The sequence below is a fragment of the Nanorana parkeri genome, unplaced genomic scaffold (assembly GCF_000935625.1).
Source record: "Nanorana parkeri isolate BGI_ZX_2015 unplaced genomic scaffold, ASM93562v1 scaffold1538, whole genome shotgun sequence".
Classification (NCBI taxonomy): domain Eukaryota; kingdom Metazoa; phylum Chordata; class Amphibia; order Anura; family Dicroglossidae; genus Nanorana; species Nanorana parkeri.
The window spans coordinates 80,864-99,887 of NW_017307806.1; the positions used below are offsets into that span (position 1 = coordinate 80,864).

Here is a 19,024-nt window from a genome sequence, read left to right on the forward strand (position 1 = left end):
GCTAGGGGAGGGAGGAAGCGGGTGGGGGGGGGGGATGGGGGAGCAGACACATGAGCTCTGGGAAATGTAAAGCAGTGCAGCGGTTAAGGCAGCTCAGACAAACAGCACACAGGTGAATGCAATGGTGTGTGTAAAGCAATATCCACAGTAATGCACTGTGAACTCGGAGGATAGCAGGGACACTGAAAACAAAAAAGGGAAGACAGCCATAAAGGGAAATCTTCATGGGCATGCTGGAAACACAGGGATACTCGGAAGCAAGGGGGAATTCTTGGAAGCACACGGATAAGAGATCTCCAGAAACACAAAGCAATATAACTAGGAACACAGGGGGTCTGGCAGCTAGTATACAGACACGTTGCTCGAACCCTGAGCAACAGGTTGACTAACTATAAAGGAGGGGCAGAGAAAAGATTGGCTGCTGACCTGCATTAGGCTGGAAGCAGCGCATGCAGGGCAGAGGGAAAAACTCAGCATGGAAACCAGGTAAGTGTGACACTGCATATACTGTAACTGTATTGTTATTTGCATCTCAGGTAGAGCATGATTCTTTCTGTCTTTCTGTCCAGGGGTCAGCAATTTAAACAGCTCAATGTTAAACTTGTACAGACAATTTTGTTGGTTCCCGTCCACAAAAACATTTTTTTTTATCTGAAATAACTTGAAACTGACCAAAGTAATTTGCATCTATCATTGTTCCATATTTAATAAACATCAGACTTTTTTCTTTTTTTTATGATTTAACAGAATATTTAAAATAATAGAACAAATGAAAATGGCATGGACAAAAACAATGGGGCTCTTAATATTTTGTTACACAACCTTAGGCTTTGTTCATGCTGCAGGAATCCCAAATGTCCCATTTAGCTGTGACCACTGTACACATTCAAGTTAATGACTGGGTGACGGTGTCCGCATCTGTAAGCGGCAGTCAGCTTGTAATTGTATTTAATACAATTAGATGCAACTTCGAATAGTTGTCCCGGAAGCCACATCTACCCTGGGTCCAGGGACAGTGATCTATTCCAAACCACATGGATCCAAAAATCACATAGTATGCACAAAGCCTTAGTGGCAATCACTGCAAACAAGTGATTTCTGTAGCAATCAGTAAAGCTAGCCATACACCTATAGATTATCTGCAGATTTTCTATGGTCAGATGGAAAAAGTGCAACAGATTTCTCCATCTACGCTAAACTGTGTGTATGTAGGAAGCTCCGACTGGGCCAAGCTTCCGTATCTTGCTAGTCAGCCCCACTGGCTCTCAAAACACCCAAACAATGCCTGTATCCAATCGGATTGTTCATGTATTTTGACAGCCAGCGGGGCCAACTAGCAAGATACTAAAGCTTGGCGCAGTGGGAAATTCCACCATCCACACAGTTTAGCGTACATGGAGGAATCTGTTGCAATTTTTCTATCTGACCACAGATAATCCATAGGTGTATGGCCAGCTTTAGACTTGCACCTGCCAACAGGTAGTTTTGGACACTCTTATTGACCAAAGGTTTCAGCTGCCTCAGTTTTGACGCATGTCTTTTCCGGACTGCATGTCCTAGCTCTTTCCATATATATTTGGAGGATTAAGATCAGGGCTCACAGAAGGCCACTTTCGAATGGTCAAATGTTTTGTTCTTGCCATTCTTGGGGGCTTTTAGCTGTGTGCTTTGAGTCATCATTCTGTTTGACGACCCATGACATGCAACTAAGTGCTTTCTAACACTGAGCAGTATGTTTCTCTTCAAATATTCCTCGATGGTTTTGAAATTTTGTTGTACCCTGCACAGATTCAAGGGACCCTGTGATGTGTTGCTGCCATCAATTTCAAAATTACATTATTTTTTTTCCTTAAAATTACACATTTTCTCAGTTTAAACATTTTTGTGCCTTTTCTATTGTCAATAAATTATGGGTTTATGATAGGGATGTTCAGATTCCAAGTGCCGTACTTGGTACATGTACAGATACTTTTCCAGCTCCAAGGGTAGACTAGAGAAAAATGTGAAAGTTAGAAGGCAGCTGTCATTTTTAAGGAGCATATGGGGCTCCTGGGATTTGTACATCCCTGTTTTAATGTGTGATTGGTTTTTCTTTCACAAAGATTTTGTGTTTTCCAGTATAACAAAAAAAGAGAATTAAATTGTAGTAATACAATTGCGTACAGTATAAGTTTTGTCATTTGCAAACGTGTGGATCTCGAGATCCGGAAGGTAAACAGATTAACAAATAAGAGGATCTATTATGTCAAACGGGTATTAAGTCGTGGCAGGGCTATAGGGATTGTTGTGTAAGATCCAAAGAGTCCTGCCTCGGCCTACATCACAGATTGAGTGGAAGCCTATGGATCTGACTCTTGGGATACGCTAAGCCCTCTTGGTTGCGAAGTAGCCTTGAGGAGAAAGGAAGGAGTAGAGAGACAGATAGAGGTTCTCCGAGGAGAAGGTAGGAAGAGGAGGGAGATAGGTAATAGTGTCGGTTGTCCCTGCAAGGCACGCCCCATGAAGCCCCACCCGGTCAGATGGCCGTCAAGCTTGCCAGTGGCAGAAAAGGGTGGGCATATTGTATCCAAGGATCCCAGGTTTTCAGTTTTTCCTGTGTGTCCAGGAGGATGCTAGACAATTTCTCATTGATGGAGTCTATTCTGCGTCGCACTTCTGCGAAGGAGACATGGGCCAGTCTGGTAGGGACCATGTACCATCTCATCAGGGACTTGTAGGCAGTCTCCATGGATGTCACGTTTATCGTGCATGTGGCGGCTGTGGTCCAGATCTGTTGCCATTCTGCCTCGGATTTGGGAGCTCCCAGGTCCCGTTCCCACCTTGAGACATAGCTATGACTCAATCGAGATTGGACCGAATTAAGGTGGGCATAAAGTATAGAGATCAATTTTGGCTGTGCTGGGGTATGATAACATATGTGTTTGAAGATGGACAGGGCAGGTGATGTCACTCTATTTGTAAGATGGCCGGAGACCCAGTGTCGTAGCTGAAGATAGCGGAAGAATTCCGCAGCCGGGGCTCGCGAGGCCTCCTGAATGGAAGGCCAGCTGCGGATTTTATCCCTCTCTAGGAAGTTATGCAGGTATGAGAATCTAGGAAGTTATGCAGGTATGAGAATCTATGCGTGTTCCACCATGCGAATGTCCCAGGAGAGTCCAGGCCTGGAGGGAACAAGGGGTTGCCCATGATGGGAAGCAACGGTAAATGTGGGGATATCGGCTTGCTATAATATTTTGGTGCTGTCACAGATTTTCAGGGTCAAGCGCATTATGGGGCTCATGGTACTGGGGCGCTCGGAAAGGCGGAAGCCAGGGTAAAGCCCTTACCGCTATGGGTTGGCAAATCGTCCCCTCCAGCTCTGTCCACAACGGAGCCTGGATAGTTCAAAAATAGACTCGTCAGCGGTGCTATTTGTGTAGCCTGCAAATACTTTCTGAGGTTTGGCAATCCCAAACCCCCCTGTCGTCTGTGGGTGCAGATAGTGTATTTAGGGATCCGAGGGCGTTTATTTTGCCACACAAAGTCCAAGATCTGGTTCTGAATGGCTCGCATGGCCTGGTATTGCGACAGGTAGTGTGCGGAAGTTGTATAACAGCTTGCGTAGGAGGATCATCTTGACAGAGTTCACTCCCCCCATCCAACTGATACATGTCCAAGTACTCAGATAGAATTACTGATACATTTTTGTTTGTCATGGGACAGTTTTTCTAAAACAATACAGACTAGTGATTTCAGGACAGTGGTGGAGCGTCAGAGGTAGGTCCCAGCTGCAACCCTGGTAGTTCTCAGCACAAGTATCAGCACTGGTATCTGAACATCCCTAGTTTATGAGATTTGCAAATCATTGCATTCTGTTTTTATGTAGATTTTACAGTGTCCCAACTTTTTTGGAGTTGTAAATGGTCATGGTTAAACTATTAATAGGCCTGTTGGTGACTTTATAGTGACCTATGTAATCTGATTTTTCAACTCTTTGTATTGCCTCCAATCTCTCACTGATTGCTATTTGTTATCCTCTTTCGTTCTCCTCAATACTGGCCTTACAAGCTGTCTTATCTCATGCCTCAGTTTAGTGTTGATTATAAATCTGTAGAATACCAAAAGCAGTCAGAATTAAATGAAAAAAAGCAAAAGGCTTTGTGAACGTGCAATTTACCATACGTTTGCCCAAAGGGTGCCGACTTCAGCACTGCACTAAGCCTGGAGAGATGGCAGCATCTATGGAGAGCTACAGTCTCAAACTGAGCCTACACTAAACTGCACTTAAAAGAAAAGAATGCAGCTTATTTACCGGACACATAGAATTATACCTTATTTATACCTATCTGTCTATATCAGAGTGGGGTAACAAGAAGAGTGTAAATACTGGATATTACAATAAATGATTCCTGACTTTAAAATTACATACGGGGGTAATTTATCATAACTTACAGATAAAATCTAGAGCAGTTGTGCATAGTAACCAATCAGATTCTCTCTTCAATTTTGTTGAGTTACGCTTTGAAATTGAAAGATAGAAGCTGATTGGTTGCTCTGGGAAACGGCTTCAGATTCTGTCTGCTCCAGTTTTGTTCAATTCTCAGTGTTTTGCACATTAGTTTCCATTATGTGACCAAAATTTTAATTGTAAGAATTTTGTTTTGTCTGTTCCAGGAGAGAGGCGAGAAGGCGTGAATGCCTCTGTCTGCACAGATGTACAGGCTGTGTTTAAAGGGAAGACCTACAGCCAGCTGCAGGTCATTTCTCAAGGAATTGAGAGCAAAATAAGGGCAGGAGGACCAAACCTGGATATTGGATATTGGGAAAGTCTCTTGCAACAGCTCCGTGCTTACATGGCAAGAGCCAGGTAAATTAAATCTTCCAATTCTGTGTATACCATTAAATGTGTGTATTTTGTCTTGTACAAACATATAATGCTCAATACTACAAAAAGAAGAAAAATGACATGAAAGCATTAATCTGTGCTTTTGATTAAAACTTCTACTTTCACAACAATTGGGCTATGCTACCACCTCTAGGCAAAATGGACACTGCCAACCAAAAAAAATCTGTTAGACAGCCAGTATAACCCCTTCTACTCCCATCATACATCAGTTGCTGATGTGCTAGGAGAATGGAAGTATTTCCCCCCTGGGGAAAAGCTTAAGGCAAGGTTTACACCAAGGCTATTTATCGCGCAAAACACAGATTTGCATTGAAGTCAATAGAGGCTGTACACACCTTTTGCGGTTTATCGCGTGGACTAAATCACCTGTCGCGCAAAAAGGTGCAGCAGCTATTTTCAGATTTGGAATATATCAAAAAAAGGGGGAAAGAGAAAGAAAGGGGCTTTGTGGTGACCACTGGAGAATAGCAGGGAATTGATCCAATAATAAAGTCAATTGATTCATATATATAATACTATTCCATTTTTAATATACTCAATTCATAATGTCTATACATATAAATATGCTAAAATTCATCCATATAAAAAACCATAAATAAATGTATACACCATAAATAACCTCCCTGTAACCCACACAGAAACCATGATTATAAATTCATATATTGGTCATTGCCCTCATTGTATTCATATCTTATTTGCATGATTAATTGTACATAATTGTTCTATATATCATTAGTTCAGCCATGATTCTGTGCTTGCTCCAGTCTTCAACGCGTTTCGCCGAGGCTTCGTCAGGAAGATTTGGAGAGGTTAACCTATAGTATTTGTATGGGTATGAGAATCAATTTGCAATAGTCTACATGATATTGGATATATCAGAATCATTAATATCTGCTGACCATATATCTTTATAATGCAGTAAATACCAACTTAATTTTCTTTTTCCGGTAATTGAATATCCATCTGCAGGGAGTCTCCCCACCCAACCAGGAGACAGGAGTGCCGAAGGGAGGCAGTCCGAAAGCAAGGAAGCCAAGCATCCGTCCCAATCGTACCTATAGGGTTAGATTATATATTCCTGATCTCTATTCCAATAATTGCCAACACATCCATAAGTCCATAGTCCAAGGGAAATTGCCCTGAACAAACAAACTACCATCTCCATGATCAGGTCCAGATCAGTTTCCACAAATTATAAATAATTCTATATAACTTCACTTATTAAATATATATAACTGTTATTTTCAGGTCTATGACTTCTATTTGCATTGTTTCTATTCTTTCAATGTGTCTAAAGTTAAAAGGAAACAATTTCTAGCCCTCATGGATGCGCTTATAAGGGTGCATGTGCAGACTACTGGCTCGTCCTATCTGCCCACGTTAGATGCCGTCAATGGGACGACATGGGGGTTGCATAGTGGGAGCATGGAGGGGGGACAGTTGGAGGTTCTGAGAGAAGGAATTGCCCCTGACAGTCTGAGGAGCTTCACCAGTACAAGGTATACTATTTAACTACAATATGGGTCCATTCCAAGTTCACACATGAGTTGAACCTTTTAACTAATATCAAACACCATATCTCCATGAGGGCTAGAAATTGTTTCCTTTTAACTTCATGGTTTCTGTGTGGGTTCCAGGGAGGTTATTTATGGTGTATACATCCATTTATGGTTTTTTTATATGGATGAATTTTAGCATATTTATATGTATAGACATTATGAATTGAGTATATTAAAAATGGAATTGTATTTTATATATATATATATGAATCAATTGACTTTATTATTGGATCAATTCCCTGCTATTCTCCAGTGGTCACCACAAAGCCCCTTTCTTTCTCTTTCCCCCTTTTTTTGATATATTGCATATATAGGGGTGGTGTCCCAGTTTGTGTGATGTTTCCTAATTTATGTATTACAATTCAGATTTGGAATAGAGAGAGGTCGATGGAGAAAACAGGATCACCTGCTTTATATTCACTCACAATAGGAACTTCCTCCTCCACTCTGTGCTCTTTCACAAGAAAGCTTCGGGTTCAGGTTTGGTCGTTTAAAAAACGTATCCGTTCCAAGATTTCCAGAAAACAATCGATTTTTCAAAAAATATTCCAATCCGTCATGAACAAGCTAGTTGGATAATCACACAATTAAAATCCTTCCAACTTAGCGTGTCCCAACCTCAGTGCGTGTCCACTTCTTTCGAGGCGTTTCGTACAAAGACTTTTTCAAGAAAGTGCAGACATACTGAGGTTACTAGTTACTTTCCTTATATCTCTCCCAAACCGGAAACTGTCATATGTGACAGGAAGTCTATGTCCATGTGACATTAAGCCTAGACCCATAGAAATTGCAATAATAAAAGTGCCCACCAGAGGCCACTCATATAACAGGAAGTCTACATCCATAGAAAATGTAATAGTCAAAGTGGCCACTAGATGTCATTCATGTGGCAGGAAGTCTATATCCAAATCCATTGTAATAATAAAAGTGGCCACCAGAGGTCACTCATAACAGGAAGTCCCCATCCATAGCCATTGTAATAATAAAAGTGGCCACTGGAGGTCACTCACATGACAGGAAGTCTATATCCATAGCAATTATAATGATAGAAAGTGGCCACTAGAGGTCACTCAAAATCCTAAACCACTCATTATTAACATGAGTGGCCTCTGGTGGCCACTTTTATTATTGCAATTGCTATGGGTCTAGACTTCCTGTCACATGGACATAGACTTCCGGTCACATATGACAGTTTCCTGTTTGGGAGAGATATAAGGAAAGTAACTAGTAACCTCAGTACGTCTGCACTTTCTTGAAAAAGTATTTGTACGAAACGTGTCGAAAGAAGTGGACACGCACTGAGGTTGGGACACGCTTAGTTCGAAGGATTTTAATTGTGTGATTATTCGACTGGCTTGTTCATGACGGATTGGGATATTTTTTGAAAAAGCAATTGTGAAAGAGCACACAGTGAAGGAGGAAGTTCCTATTGCGAGTGGAGGCGCAGACGTTCACTGTGATCCGGGATTGTTATGCCTCTTTGAATATGGAAGTCTGGTGAGTGCGGTGTGTTTCACAGTCACCTGGAGTTTGCACACTACAGCTATAAGAAGGACTTATCACTGATGGGGTTTTTTATTTTATATCTATATATCTATCTATATAGCTATATCTATATATAGATATAGCTATATAGATATATATAGGCACTTTGTCACTTTTTTTTTTTTTGCATCAATTTGATGGTGGACTTTTAATTACCAATTTGCACTTAATCTCTACTGGAGATATTACAATGAGAAACACTTTTAACTATATATGATTATTTGTTAATTATATTGGTTATATGTGATCTATTTGATATTTAGCACTATATCATTCACGTATTAAGAATATTGATTAGCGCAGTGCATTTGTTTGATCTATCTATTTATATTATTAGCATGGCAGCTTTTCATCTTTTATATTTATCACTTTGAGACAGCTTCCATAGCGCAGAATGTTTTTATATTCATAAAACTTTAGGTATATAGTAGGTGTGATGGCTAGGTGTGCACACAGTTTTGCCCATATAGTATAAGTATGCATGCCCATGCACAACATGAAATATGGTCAGATTGTGAATGTATGATGTCACTGCTGCCTGTGACCAGCTATAGTTGTACATATTATAGTTCAGTACATGGATTGCACAGTCAGTACATGTACAATGCCAGTAAATCTCTGCTATTAAAATATAAGTTATTTTTTGTATGACATATCCTCATATGCCTTCCTCACCCTCCTCAGTAAAGTCAATAGTGGTAAAATTATGCATACGAGGGATATTTTAAGTGCAGGACCCCTCACTTCAAAATAATACTCATTCAAATAGAAAAACGTTGTATTTTGACTTCCCTTGTTCCACCTTTCCCCCTCATCAACATGCCAATTTGTTTTTAAATGAAAACCTTGGATTTTCATTACAAACATTATTTTAGACCCAGTGACATCACCACTAGGAAAACAAAACAGTACCTGTGGTTCCAGAAGTGCAGTTGTCAGCAGAGATGGCTGGGACTGGTGTTTTGGCTGGAACATTGTCAGTGGGACATGCAGATTGATGACTACAAGCAGCAGACAGATCAGTTCAGGTGGCATGCAGAGACCAGGTCAGTATGCAGGCAAAGGATCAGTCCAGGCAGCAGGCAGAAACGTGGTCAATAAACAGTCCTAGGTCAGTTCGGGCGGCAGGCAGAGACATGGTCAGTATGCAGGCGAAGGTCCGTTAACGTGGCAGGCAGAGACATGGTCAGTATCCAGGTAAAGAATCAGTCCAGGCAGCAGGCAGAAACGTGGTCAATAAACAAGCAAGGGTCTGTTCAGGAAGCAAGCAGATCAATATTCAGGCAAATTATTTGTCAGGGCAGCGGGCAGGAACACCATATACCTACACTAATATCTCAGTGAGGTATGGTAGAGGCGGAAGCAGCCTCTAATGCAGAGGCCAGGTTTTGAGGGACAATAGTAACGTGTGTCACTCCTTATTCCATGTTTGCTACACACTCTGCATCTTTTTTGGGGTGTCTGGTCTACTTCGTTAGGAGGAACAACATCGGGAAAATGTCTCTCATGCAGCCTACTGACTGCATTGGACTGAAGCCTTTCAGGAACAGGGCTTTGCTGATAAATCATGGCTGTAATAATTTCCTCTTGATATTGTAGGTAAGAGCCAGATCTTCCCGCAGATTTATAAATCACAAATGAGTTATACATAGCCAATTGGAAAAGATATATTGAAACTTTTTTGTACCAGTGCTTTGATCTTCGGGTTGCCAGGTATGGCTGCAGCATCTGGTCATTAAAATCTACACCACCCATATGCAGATTATATTCCTGGATACAAAGAGGCTTTGGCAACACACCATAATGTCCCTGAACTTCCACTGAGGTATCTGGATGTATGGATGAAAGTACATAAGCGTCACGTTTGTCCTTCCATTTAAGGGCTAAAAGTTCGTCATTCCTCATACTGGCTGACTCCCCCCTTTTCAGTTTCTTGTGGACTAAATTTTGGGGAAAGCCAATGCGATTTGGTTGCATCGTACCACAGGCTGGGGTTTTTTGGAGGAAGAGATGCTTGAACAGTGGCACACTTGCATAAAAATTGTCCACATAGAGATGGTATCCCTGATGAAGTAAGGGTGATAGTAGGTCCCACACAATTTTTCCACTGCTTCCAATGTAAGATGGGCATCTAGGGGCTCCAGCTGGCTATCTCTCCCTTCATAAACACGAAAATCATATGTGTAGCCAGTTCTTCTTTCACAAAGTTTGTAAAACTTCACCCCATACCTGGCACGTTTACTGGGGAGATACTGTTTTATGGCAAGCCTGCCTGTAAAATGTACACAAAAAAAAAGCCGTCTCGTAACCGCAAACCGCAGATAGCTGACATCTGTCCCGCCGTTCTATTACAATGGGCGGACGGCAACAGGTTAATTATATTGGTTATATGTGATCTATTTGATATTTAGCACTATATCATTCACGTATCAAGATTATTGATTAGCGCAGTGCGATTGTTTGATGTATCTATATTATTAGCACGGCAGCTTTTCATCTTTTATATTTATCGCTTTGAGACAGCTTCCATAGCGTATAATTTTTTTTATATTCAAAGCTTTATTGATAACATGGTCAGGGTATCCTCTTTGAAGGAACTTTTGACACATGATTTCAATTTGGCTATTGCGCACGTCTGGATTTGAGCAGATTCTCATGACTCTGAGAAATTGTGAAATGGGCAAGTTTTCTCGAAGGTGTCTGGAGATGTGCATCATTTTGAGTCAATAAACTTTATTGACTTTACTACCTATGGAGTGCGAGTGACGACCCTTATTGACCAGATATAAAGACTATTATTTACAACCAATAGTGTGGAAATTACCATAATTTGTGCGAGACTCGGGCCATGCCCTGGAGATTCTGGGCAGATACGAATAGAAGAAAGCGTATTTATGGGCTTCTCCTAGATGTTTCGTCGCTCTATAGAACATAAATTTGGACTTGAAGCCGTTCAACATTATCTAATCAGGTCAGGTATAGTAAACTCTGAGCAGGCCAATTGCATTTTGGAAGCTATAGCGTTTGTTTTAACACAACTATTTTGTCTATATTGAAGATTTATATATACAGAATAAAGGTACTGCCATGGGGGCCAGGTTTTCCACGAGCTATGCCAACATTTTTTTATGGGTTTATGGGAATCGCTATATATTTGGTCTCATAACCCATTTGGGGCGAACCTGGTCCTTTTCATGAGGTATATAGACTATAACCTCATAATATGGGATGGCACTAGAGACACTTTTCAGGAATTCATACAGTATTTGTCAGATAAGAATTTTCTGGTCTTTCTAGATTTGGAGTTGGGTTTTGATGAGGAAGAAAATATCAATTTCAAACCCATTGAAGGAAAAGGTTATCAATAGCAATTGGGAATTCAAGTAGGCCTCTACCGAAAACCCAAAAAAGTACATCTTGCGTCGCTTGCCACATGACCAATTGACCTACCTGGGCTGCAGCATAATACTTCGTGATATGGGGCAGTCCCAAGCCGCCCGACGCCTTGGTTGGAAAAAAGAGTAGATTGAGGGACCCGCGGTCGCCGTTGATGCCAAACAAAGCAGGAGATGTGAGACTGCAGGATCCTCAATCTGTGACTTGGGATAGTCACTGGCAAAACTCTAGCAAAGTACAAAAATTTCAGAAGGACAGACATTTTTACTGCAGATATCTGTCCCAGCCACAAAATATTATAAGGATCCCGGGAGGTCAAGAGATCGCGTAACTGTTTAAAGAGTGGGGGAAAGTTGGCCTGAAACAAGGAATCATAAGAGGCAGTGAGCATTATCCCCAAGTAAGGGAGTTTATGGGGGGGTCCAAGAAAAGGGGAAAGAGGCCTGCAAGGTAACTATTTCACTCGATGGCAAGGAGATGTTAAGGGCTTGTGATTTCGCTTGATTAACCTGAAGGCACAAGACCCTTCCAAAATCCACTAGGATATGTATAAGGTTGGCTAGGGTAATCAAAGGGTTGGACATCGTCCGCAAAGAGACACAATTTATGATGATTACCCCCCACCTCAATCCCAGACACATCAGGGGAAGGCCTTATGAGATGGGTCAATGGCTCAATAGCCAAGACAAACCGAAGCGGGGATAATTCACAGCCCTGTCGAGTACCCCGCTCTATTGGGAAGGGCTCTGACTGATGACCCGCATAACGGACCCTAGCCATCGGATGAGAATAAAGTGCCGCCAGCCACTCCTGAAAATGTAGGCCAAAGCCCCATCTGTCTAGCATTGCGAAAAGAAAATCCCATGTCAAACGCCTTCAGGATATCAAGTGACAGGAGCATAACTGGTAGCTTATAGGATTTGGCTATGTGCAAAAGAAGGGACATACGCCGAATGTTATCTCCAGCCTGTCGAGGGGATGAAACCCACTTGATCGCCTCCAATTAAGGAGCTCAAGCTAGGATCAAGGCAAGAAGCCAAAATCTTGGCCAGCAACTTGATATCAATATTTGCCTAGGAGATGGGGGTGAAAATTAGACCATAAAGTATGGTCAGCACCAGGTTTAAGTAACATGCAAATGGATGGCAAGAGTGAGTTTCGTGAAAAACCAAACCCCTCGCCCACCACATATGCATAAACATGTCAGGGCCAGGAGTTTCCTAAATTTCTTGTAGTAGAAAGCCGTGAAACCATCGGGACCTGGTTTCTTGGACACCTTCGAAGATTTGACCGCTGTGGCGGCTACTTCCACAGTGATCTCAGAATCAAGTCCCTCACAGATGTCAGAAGGCATAGTGGGGATAGACAACTTAGCTACAAAGGCCTGTATTGCGGACAGGTCACTGAGTGATGGATTAGAGTACAAGGTAGCCAGATGGGAGCAAAAGATACGAAGAATAGACACGGTTCGAGGTAAGAGAACCATTTCGAGGTAAGAGAACGAGGTAAGCTTGAGCCTACAGGGTGCATATGATCGGTCAGGGGTGCGAAGGCGGTTAGCTAAAAGCAAATCCGGCTTATCACCTTTAAGATAAAATTTGTGTCGCGCATCCCGCAAGTGGCAATCCGCAACATGGGTCATGCGTAGGTTCAATTCCGTTCGTATATCAAAAAGGCGGGTCCTGTTGGAAGGGGAAGGAGAGGATTTGAAAGCATCAAACTAGTAGATAAACGCCTCCTGCTCCCTGATCTTAGCCTCCCGCTTCTGACGTGTTTGAACAGAGTTCTGTATAAGGATACCCCTGAGGGTGACTTTATGGGCCTCCCACAGAGTGATCGGGGATGCAACAGAATGGTCATTCAGAAGGAAGTCATTCCGAATGCCGTCCTCAACGGTATGGGAAACAGTGGGATCGCTGAGAAGGGAATCTCTGAGCGTCCAGGACATTTCTGATGGCCTAGATGTGAAGAGTGCAGGGTGATCAGATTAGTATCATGGTCGGACCAGGGAGTGGGTACAATGCAAGTCGAGGATAGACAGGGAACTGCAGTATAAAAAATAAAGACATGGTCAATGCGAGAGAAAGAATTGTGGGGGGAATAGAGCGAGAAAATGATAATAAAGCAATCTGCGCTGGATAGGAGAAATTAAGAATTAAACGAGGATCTGTGGTTAAAAGCCGCTAGACAAACGGTTAATAAAACCTATTAAATGTAAGACAAGTGTATAGCAGTAGATAACCTCCTCAGTGTAACATAAGCTGTGATAAAAATTAATAAATTAAACTAATAGAAAGGTAGTGACTGTGTAATGTGTTGATGTAATAAAAAATTATCAATACAATAAGTGAATTTAAGAATCGTGCATTACCCGCTTCTATAGAAAGCACTCCAAAGGTAAACTCAAGTGAGAAATTAAAATCAAATACAAAGTGACAAACGAAATGTTTCAAACAAAACTGCTAGTAGTGTAACTGTGAAGGTTTGTGAAACAACATATACATGTGAAGATATGTTTCTAGATGAACAAAGCACATAAACGTTAATAAACAAAGCTGCTAAGCTTGTAACTTTTTTCCACTTAGAAACATTGTTTTCACAAATTCACAGACAAAACATCCTTAAAAAAAAGTAGTGGGCTAAAACACAAAGCTGTGCACTCCTCACATTAATTAATAATCAAATCCGTTGTACTGCGTCGCTTTGCAGATCAAAGAGCAGTCAAAGTTTTCCAAATCTTTTGTGGATCCCAAAAAGTTAGAGCCAGGTCTCCTGCTGCATTCTAATTTCCATCCCAAAATCCATCACAAGTCTGGATCTTGGAGGTGCTTGCACTATCACTTCCAATTTTGTTTGTTCCCAGGGACACAATCTCACTTCAGAGCAGCCCCCAGATGCGTCAGCTGTATTCGTTTTCTTTTTTTTTTTTCATGCCAAGTATATTATTTGGACCACAAACCTTGTCTAAGAAAGTCCTATACTTCCTGCTGAACACAATAGGAGAAAACTTGACCCTGATCTGTGTGCATTTCAAAATTATTTGAAATGCACACAAATCGGGGTCAAGGGGCACCGGACAAGGTTGCCCTCTTTCTCCCTTATTGTTTGCATTGGCCATTGAACCTTTAGCTGCCATTATTAGACTGTCTCCAAATATCATAGGTTTTAAAAGAGGTATGGAGGAAGATAAACTTGCACTATATGCTGATGACACCCTGCTTTTTCAGATCCTCAGTCCTCCTTGCGTAGTGTTATGGTATATCTGTCGGACTTTGCTATAAATTCCGGTCTTTTGGTAAACTGGGATAAAGCCGATTCGCTTCTATACACCCTTTACCAAACCCATTGGCAGCGGATTTGTCTTCTATTCCTATATGCTCCCGAATTACCTATCTGTGTACTCAGATGACTCCACAACGTACAGACTATGCCACACTTAATCTATCTCCATTATTGCATAATTTTAGATCTCAGAGATGCCTGGCTCAAATTACCCCTTTCAGTGGCTGGGAGAGTCAATCTTATCAAAATGTTATATATCTTGCACAATTCCCCAATTTGGTTCCCTTTAAAGATTTTTAGGCAAATCAATAGCATTTTCAGGGACCTTATTTGGAAACGGAAGCAGGCCTAATTGAAGTTGGTGACTTTCCAAAGACTTAAGGAATTACAACATTTCTCTGGCTGGGGGTGCAAGGTGATGCATGCACAATAGTTCCGTTCTCTTCAGTATTTTTTGATGCTTATGACCCTTTGGGTACCTTGGAGACAGACTTGTCCTCTAAAAAGTTTTGTCATCTTGCCACAGTCTGTTTAAGGGGACGCGTATGGGATACAGCTAAACAACTCCTACATACTCTGGGGTATACTAGATTTACTCCGATTTGGAATAATAGCAGGCTTCCAGAGCTCCTTAAGCTGCAGGGCTTCAGGATTTGGTGGTGGGCTTGAGTGCGTAAAGTCGCTCAGCTATATGAGGATAACACCCTTTGTTCCTTTCCAATTTTTGAATAGCCTCAAAAAGCCTTTTATCAATATTTACAACTTAGACATGCTCTGACGACCGAATTTCGTAACGCCTCTCCACATTTCAATCCAACACCGGTTCTGGACACCCTTGTTGATGCCGGTAACACTAAGGGTATTACTTCTTATCAATATACCTGCTTATTAACCAACTCGACACTACAATCTCCTTTGAGTGCCAGGAGTAAGTGAGACAACAACCTAGGCCTTATTACAGATGACGACTGGATGGGTGCTGTGAGGGTTGTTCTCTCAGTTTCTACCTCTCCTAGACTTGCCCAACTATTTATTTTGCACAGGACCTATCATAATCTGGAGTTCCTGTTCAAAATAGGTGTTAGGAATGACTCTTGTCCAAAATGCGGTTTTCACCAAGTATCCCTGATACATTTACTGTGGAGATGTCCTAAATTGGACTGATATTGGGATGCAGTGCTTAAGGTTATTCATTCTGTCTTCTGTATATAGTTGGATAACACACCTAGAGTCTGTATACTTGCAATTTTTGATATCCCTTGGAGGGATTTGTACCTCAAATTGGCTATACAACGAGCTTTATTTACCACTAGGTGACTGGTGGTAAAGAAATTGATATCCACCATCCCTCCCTCAGTATCCAAACGGATTTTAGATTTAGATAAAACTGTAATCTATGAACGCATTACTTATCAATATAGAGGGATTGGTGAAGATTATTTTTTTTTTACTCTGGTCCAGATGGCTACACTATCGTACACATTAAGGGTACTCTAGAATTTTTTCATGTTATTATTATCGGGACATATGAGGGTCGTATATGTTAGTTTAAGATATTAGATACTAGAAGAATTCGACTAATCCTGGTCCAAATCTCTGTTTCTTTTTGAATTATATTGGCATTGTAAATGTGTATGTATGTTTAGGAGATCTGACCAAAATGAGTTAGTTCCTGGATGTTGTTTTATTGATATGTTCTTTTTTTATTTTTATTTTTTTTGTTTTGGTTATTTCTGTATTTATTATATTTGTTATATATTTATATATATTTTTTCCTATGTTTGTTTAAAGAAAAACGTAACAAAATCTGATTTTTTTTAAAAACGAAGTTCGGTCTTTGTGATAATGCCTTTATGTTGTGCCCTTTTTAGTAAAGCAAAGAGTAACTTTTTGTATTCAGAGGTGGGATACCCTGTTATATGTATTTGTGTCTGACAATAGTCTGTATGCCTCTGACATGTAATCTTCCCTACTCTGTACCACTAAACCACTGAGGAGCAGCACCCCTGGGGCTTGTCTAATTGAAAAGTGGATAGCTGTTGGCTGTTAGCGCCAGAGGAACATTCTTGAGTACCTCTTATCTAGAGTGAAAAAACATAATTTTTGTGATGATCATCAGAACTTAGGTCCTCCATCCCTCTTATCAATTCTGTTGCCCTTCTCTGTGAACTCTCTCTAATTCAAGGACATCCTTTCTGTGGATTGGTGTCCAAAACAAACTACATAATCAAGATGAGGCTGAACCAGTGTTTTGAAAGGTCTGGACTGCAGGCAGGCCAGTTAGGCACCCAGACTCTTCTATAATGAAGCCATGCTGTTGTCAAAGATGCAGTATGCAGTTTAGCATTGCCCTGCTGAAATATAAAAGGCCTTCCTTGAAAAAGATGTCTGGATGGGAGCAGTGATGCTTAAATAGTAGCTTCAGGTAGTAGTGTACTGTGTTGGGAAAGGGGGGATCTTTCTCCGTCCAGAGCCATTGCATAGCCCCATGTCTGACCCTGTCTGTGAGGATTCACTTTGTAAGTATAAAAACTATACGCCCCATACGCCACTTGACCCACAGCTGATGCAGGACTATAGGCTTCACCAGAGATGGCAGCTCTCCACAAAGAGTACAGGATCTTCTCCATAAAGCATGCCAAAACAAAAGAAAGAAAGCGCCTTTCCCTCCTGTGATATTGTAACAAAATAAATGTATTTATTGAATATACTCATGTAACACTTAAAACCGACATGGCATCCATATGCAACGATGGCAATCGTGATACTGGATGTTACCGCAAAAGACACCATATAATAAAATAAGTATCCAGCTGACTGATCAAATCAGCAGTGTAACAAGGCTGAACGCATTTTAGGGGACACGCCCCCTTCCTCAGAGCCAGCTATGCAACACTATATGCCCTGTATTTATCATCCGCTCCCCCTTGTCCAATAACATGATGCATATAGTTCTTCATTAACAATTTCTCAAGTGTGTGTGCCTGTTGTGTTCTTTTACAATAGCCCACCAAACCGGGATTAAAAAGACAAGTAACGGGACAGAAGCACCCAATTTAACCGTGTAGTGAGCCAGTCTGTGTGATGAAATACTCCCAGTTTGACCCATCAGCTAATGTCTAGAGGAGGAGGACTTGCCCCCTACTCAGTCATTGATCGAAAAGTATCAGCTCGTACTATGTGGATGGGCGGGGTTCAGGAAGACAGCATACACTGTCAAACGAACGGGGCTCAAAGCGACCTCGTCCCCTGGTGGAATTTTTGCTGCAATTTAATAGGCTGAAGCATTATTTATATATAAACACTCCTCAAGATTGATAGGGGAATGGGACTTAAACGGACATGCAACCTGGAAGATCACAGGCAGCTGTCACACTCGCCTTAGTGAAAACGGCTGCATATCTACTGGTTCCCGGAAACCTCACATAGTTGAGGAAGGACCAGTATTCACGCCATACACACCAATAGGAACAAATAGTATTATTTGATTTCTATCGAATGGCTGGTGGCCATATTCTAATAACAAAAGGAGAATCTTGTGTCACCAGATATTATGTTCTATGAAACATAATTACCAATTAAATTCACATATTAAAAAGGGGCTTTAGATATTTAAGGTAATTGGATACCGGTCAAAATATGTATGGCCCCCGCAGCACTTGTACAAAAATTAAATTAATACATATTAAAACCTATATAAACATATAGAACCTACACCTACATATATAAATATATAATGATTAACAAACAAGATGGTTAAAGGGTACCTGTTATAAAGCCTAATTAAAACAACTACTCCTACTGATTGCACTGCTTCCCTTAATCATTAATCTAATCCAAAATGACCATCGGTCAGCCAATAAATTTATAACAAGACCAAGCTCCAAACTTTCATTCAAATCCCCTGGTACCAAACTGTTTAACTCCTATATCCAGTACGTTTCCCTCACACACAATTTCTTGTACCGTTCACCATCATCGGGCATTAGTGGAATAGCTTCAATGCCAAACACTCGTAGGTTTTCCGGATTAGCCTGATGATTAGTGAAAAAGTGTCTAGGAACAGAATGATTATCCACTTTATTTTTGATATTTCTTTTGTGCTCTCCGAACCTTGTTCTCAACATTCTAGTAGTTCTTCCGACAAAACTTCCCGCATGGATACAGGAGACCGTAGATAACGAATTCTGTACTACAGTTAAACTGTTTAACGGGGAAACATCAAAAATAAAGTGGATAATCTGAGCAATCTGCATATGTAAGCTGGATACTTATTTTATTATATGGTGTCTTCATAATAAGGTGTATCATGATTGCCATTGTTTCCTATGGATGCATGTCGGTTTTAAGTTTTGTT

General features: G+C 41.0%; 1 protein-coding gene across 1 annotated transcript in view; it reads left to right on the forward strand.

Moving 5' to 3' along the window:
* The window catches only part of CACTIN (cactin, spliceosome C complex subunit), a 143,306-nt gene that overhangs the window by 72,939 nt on the left and 51,343 nt on the right, over nucleotides 1–19,024 (forward strand). The window contains exon 6 of the mRNA XM_018570474.1: nucleotides 4,654–4,846. Coding sequence (XP_018425976.1) covers nucleotides 4,654–4,846 — 193 coding nt within the window. The remainder of the gene's footprint in view (nucleotides 1–4,653; nucleotides 4,847–19,024) is intronic.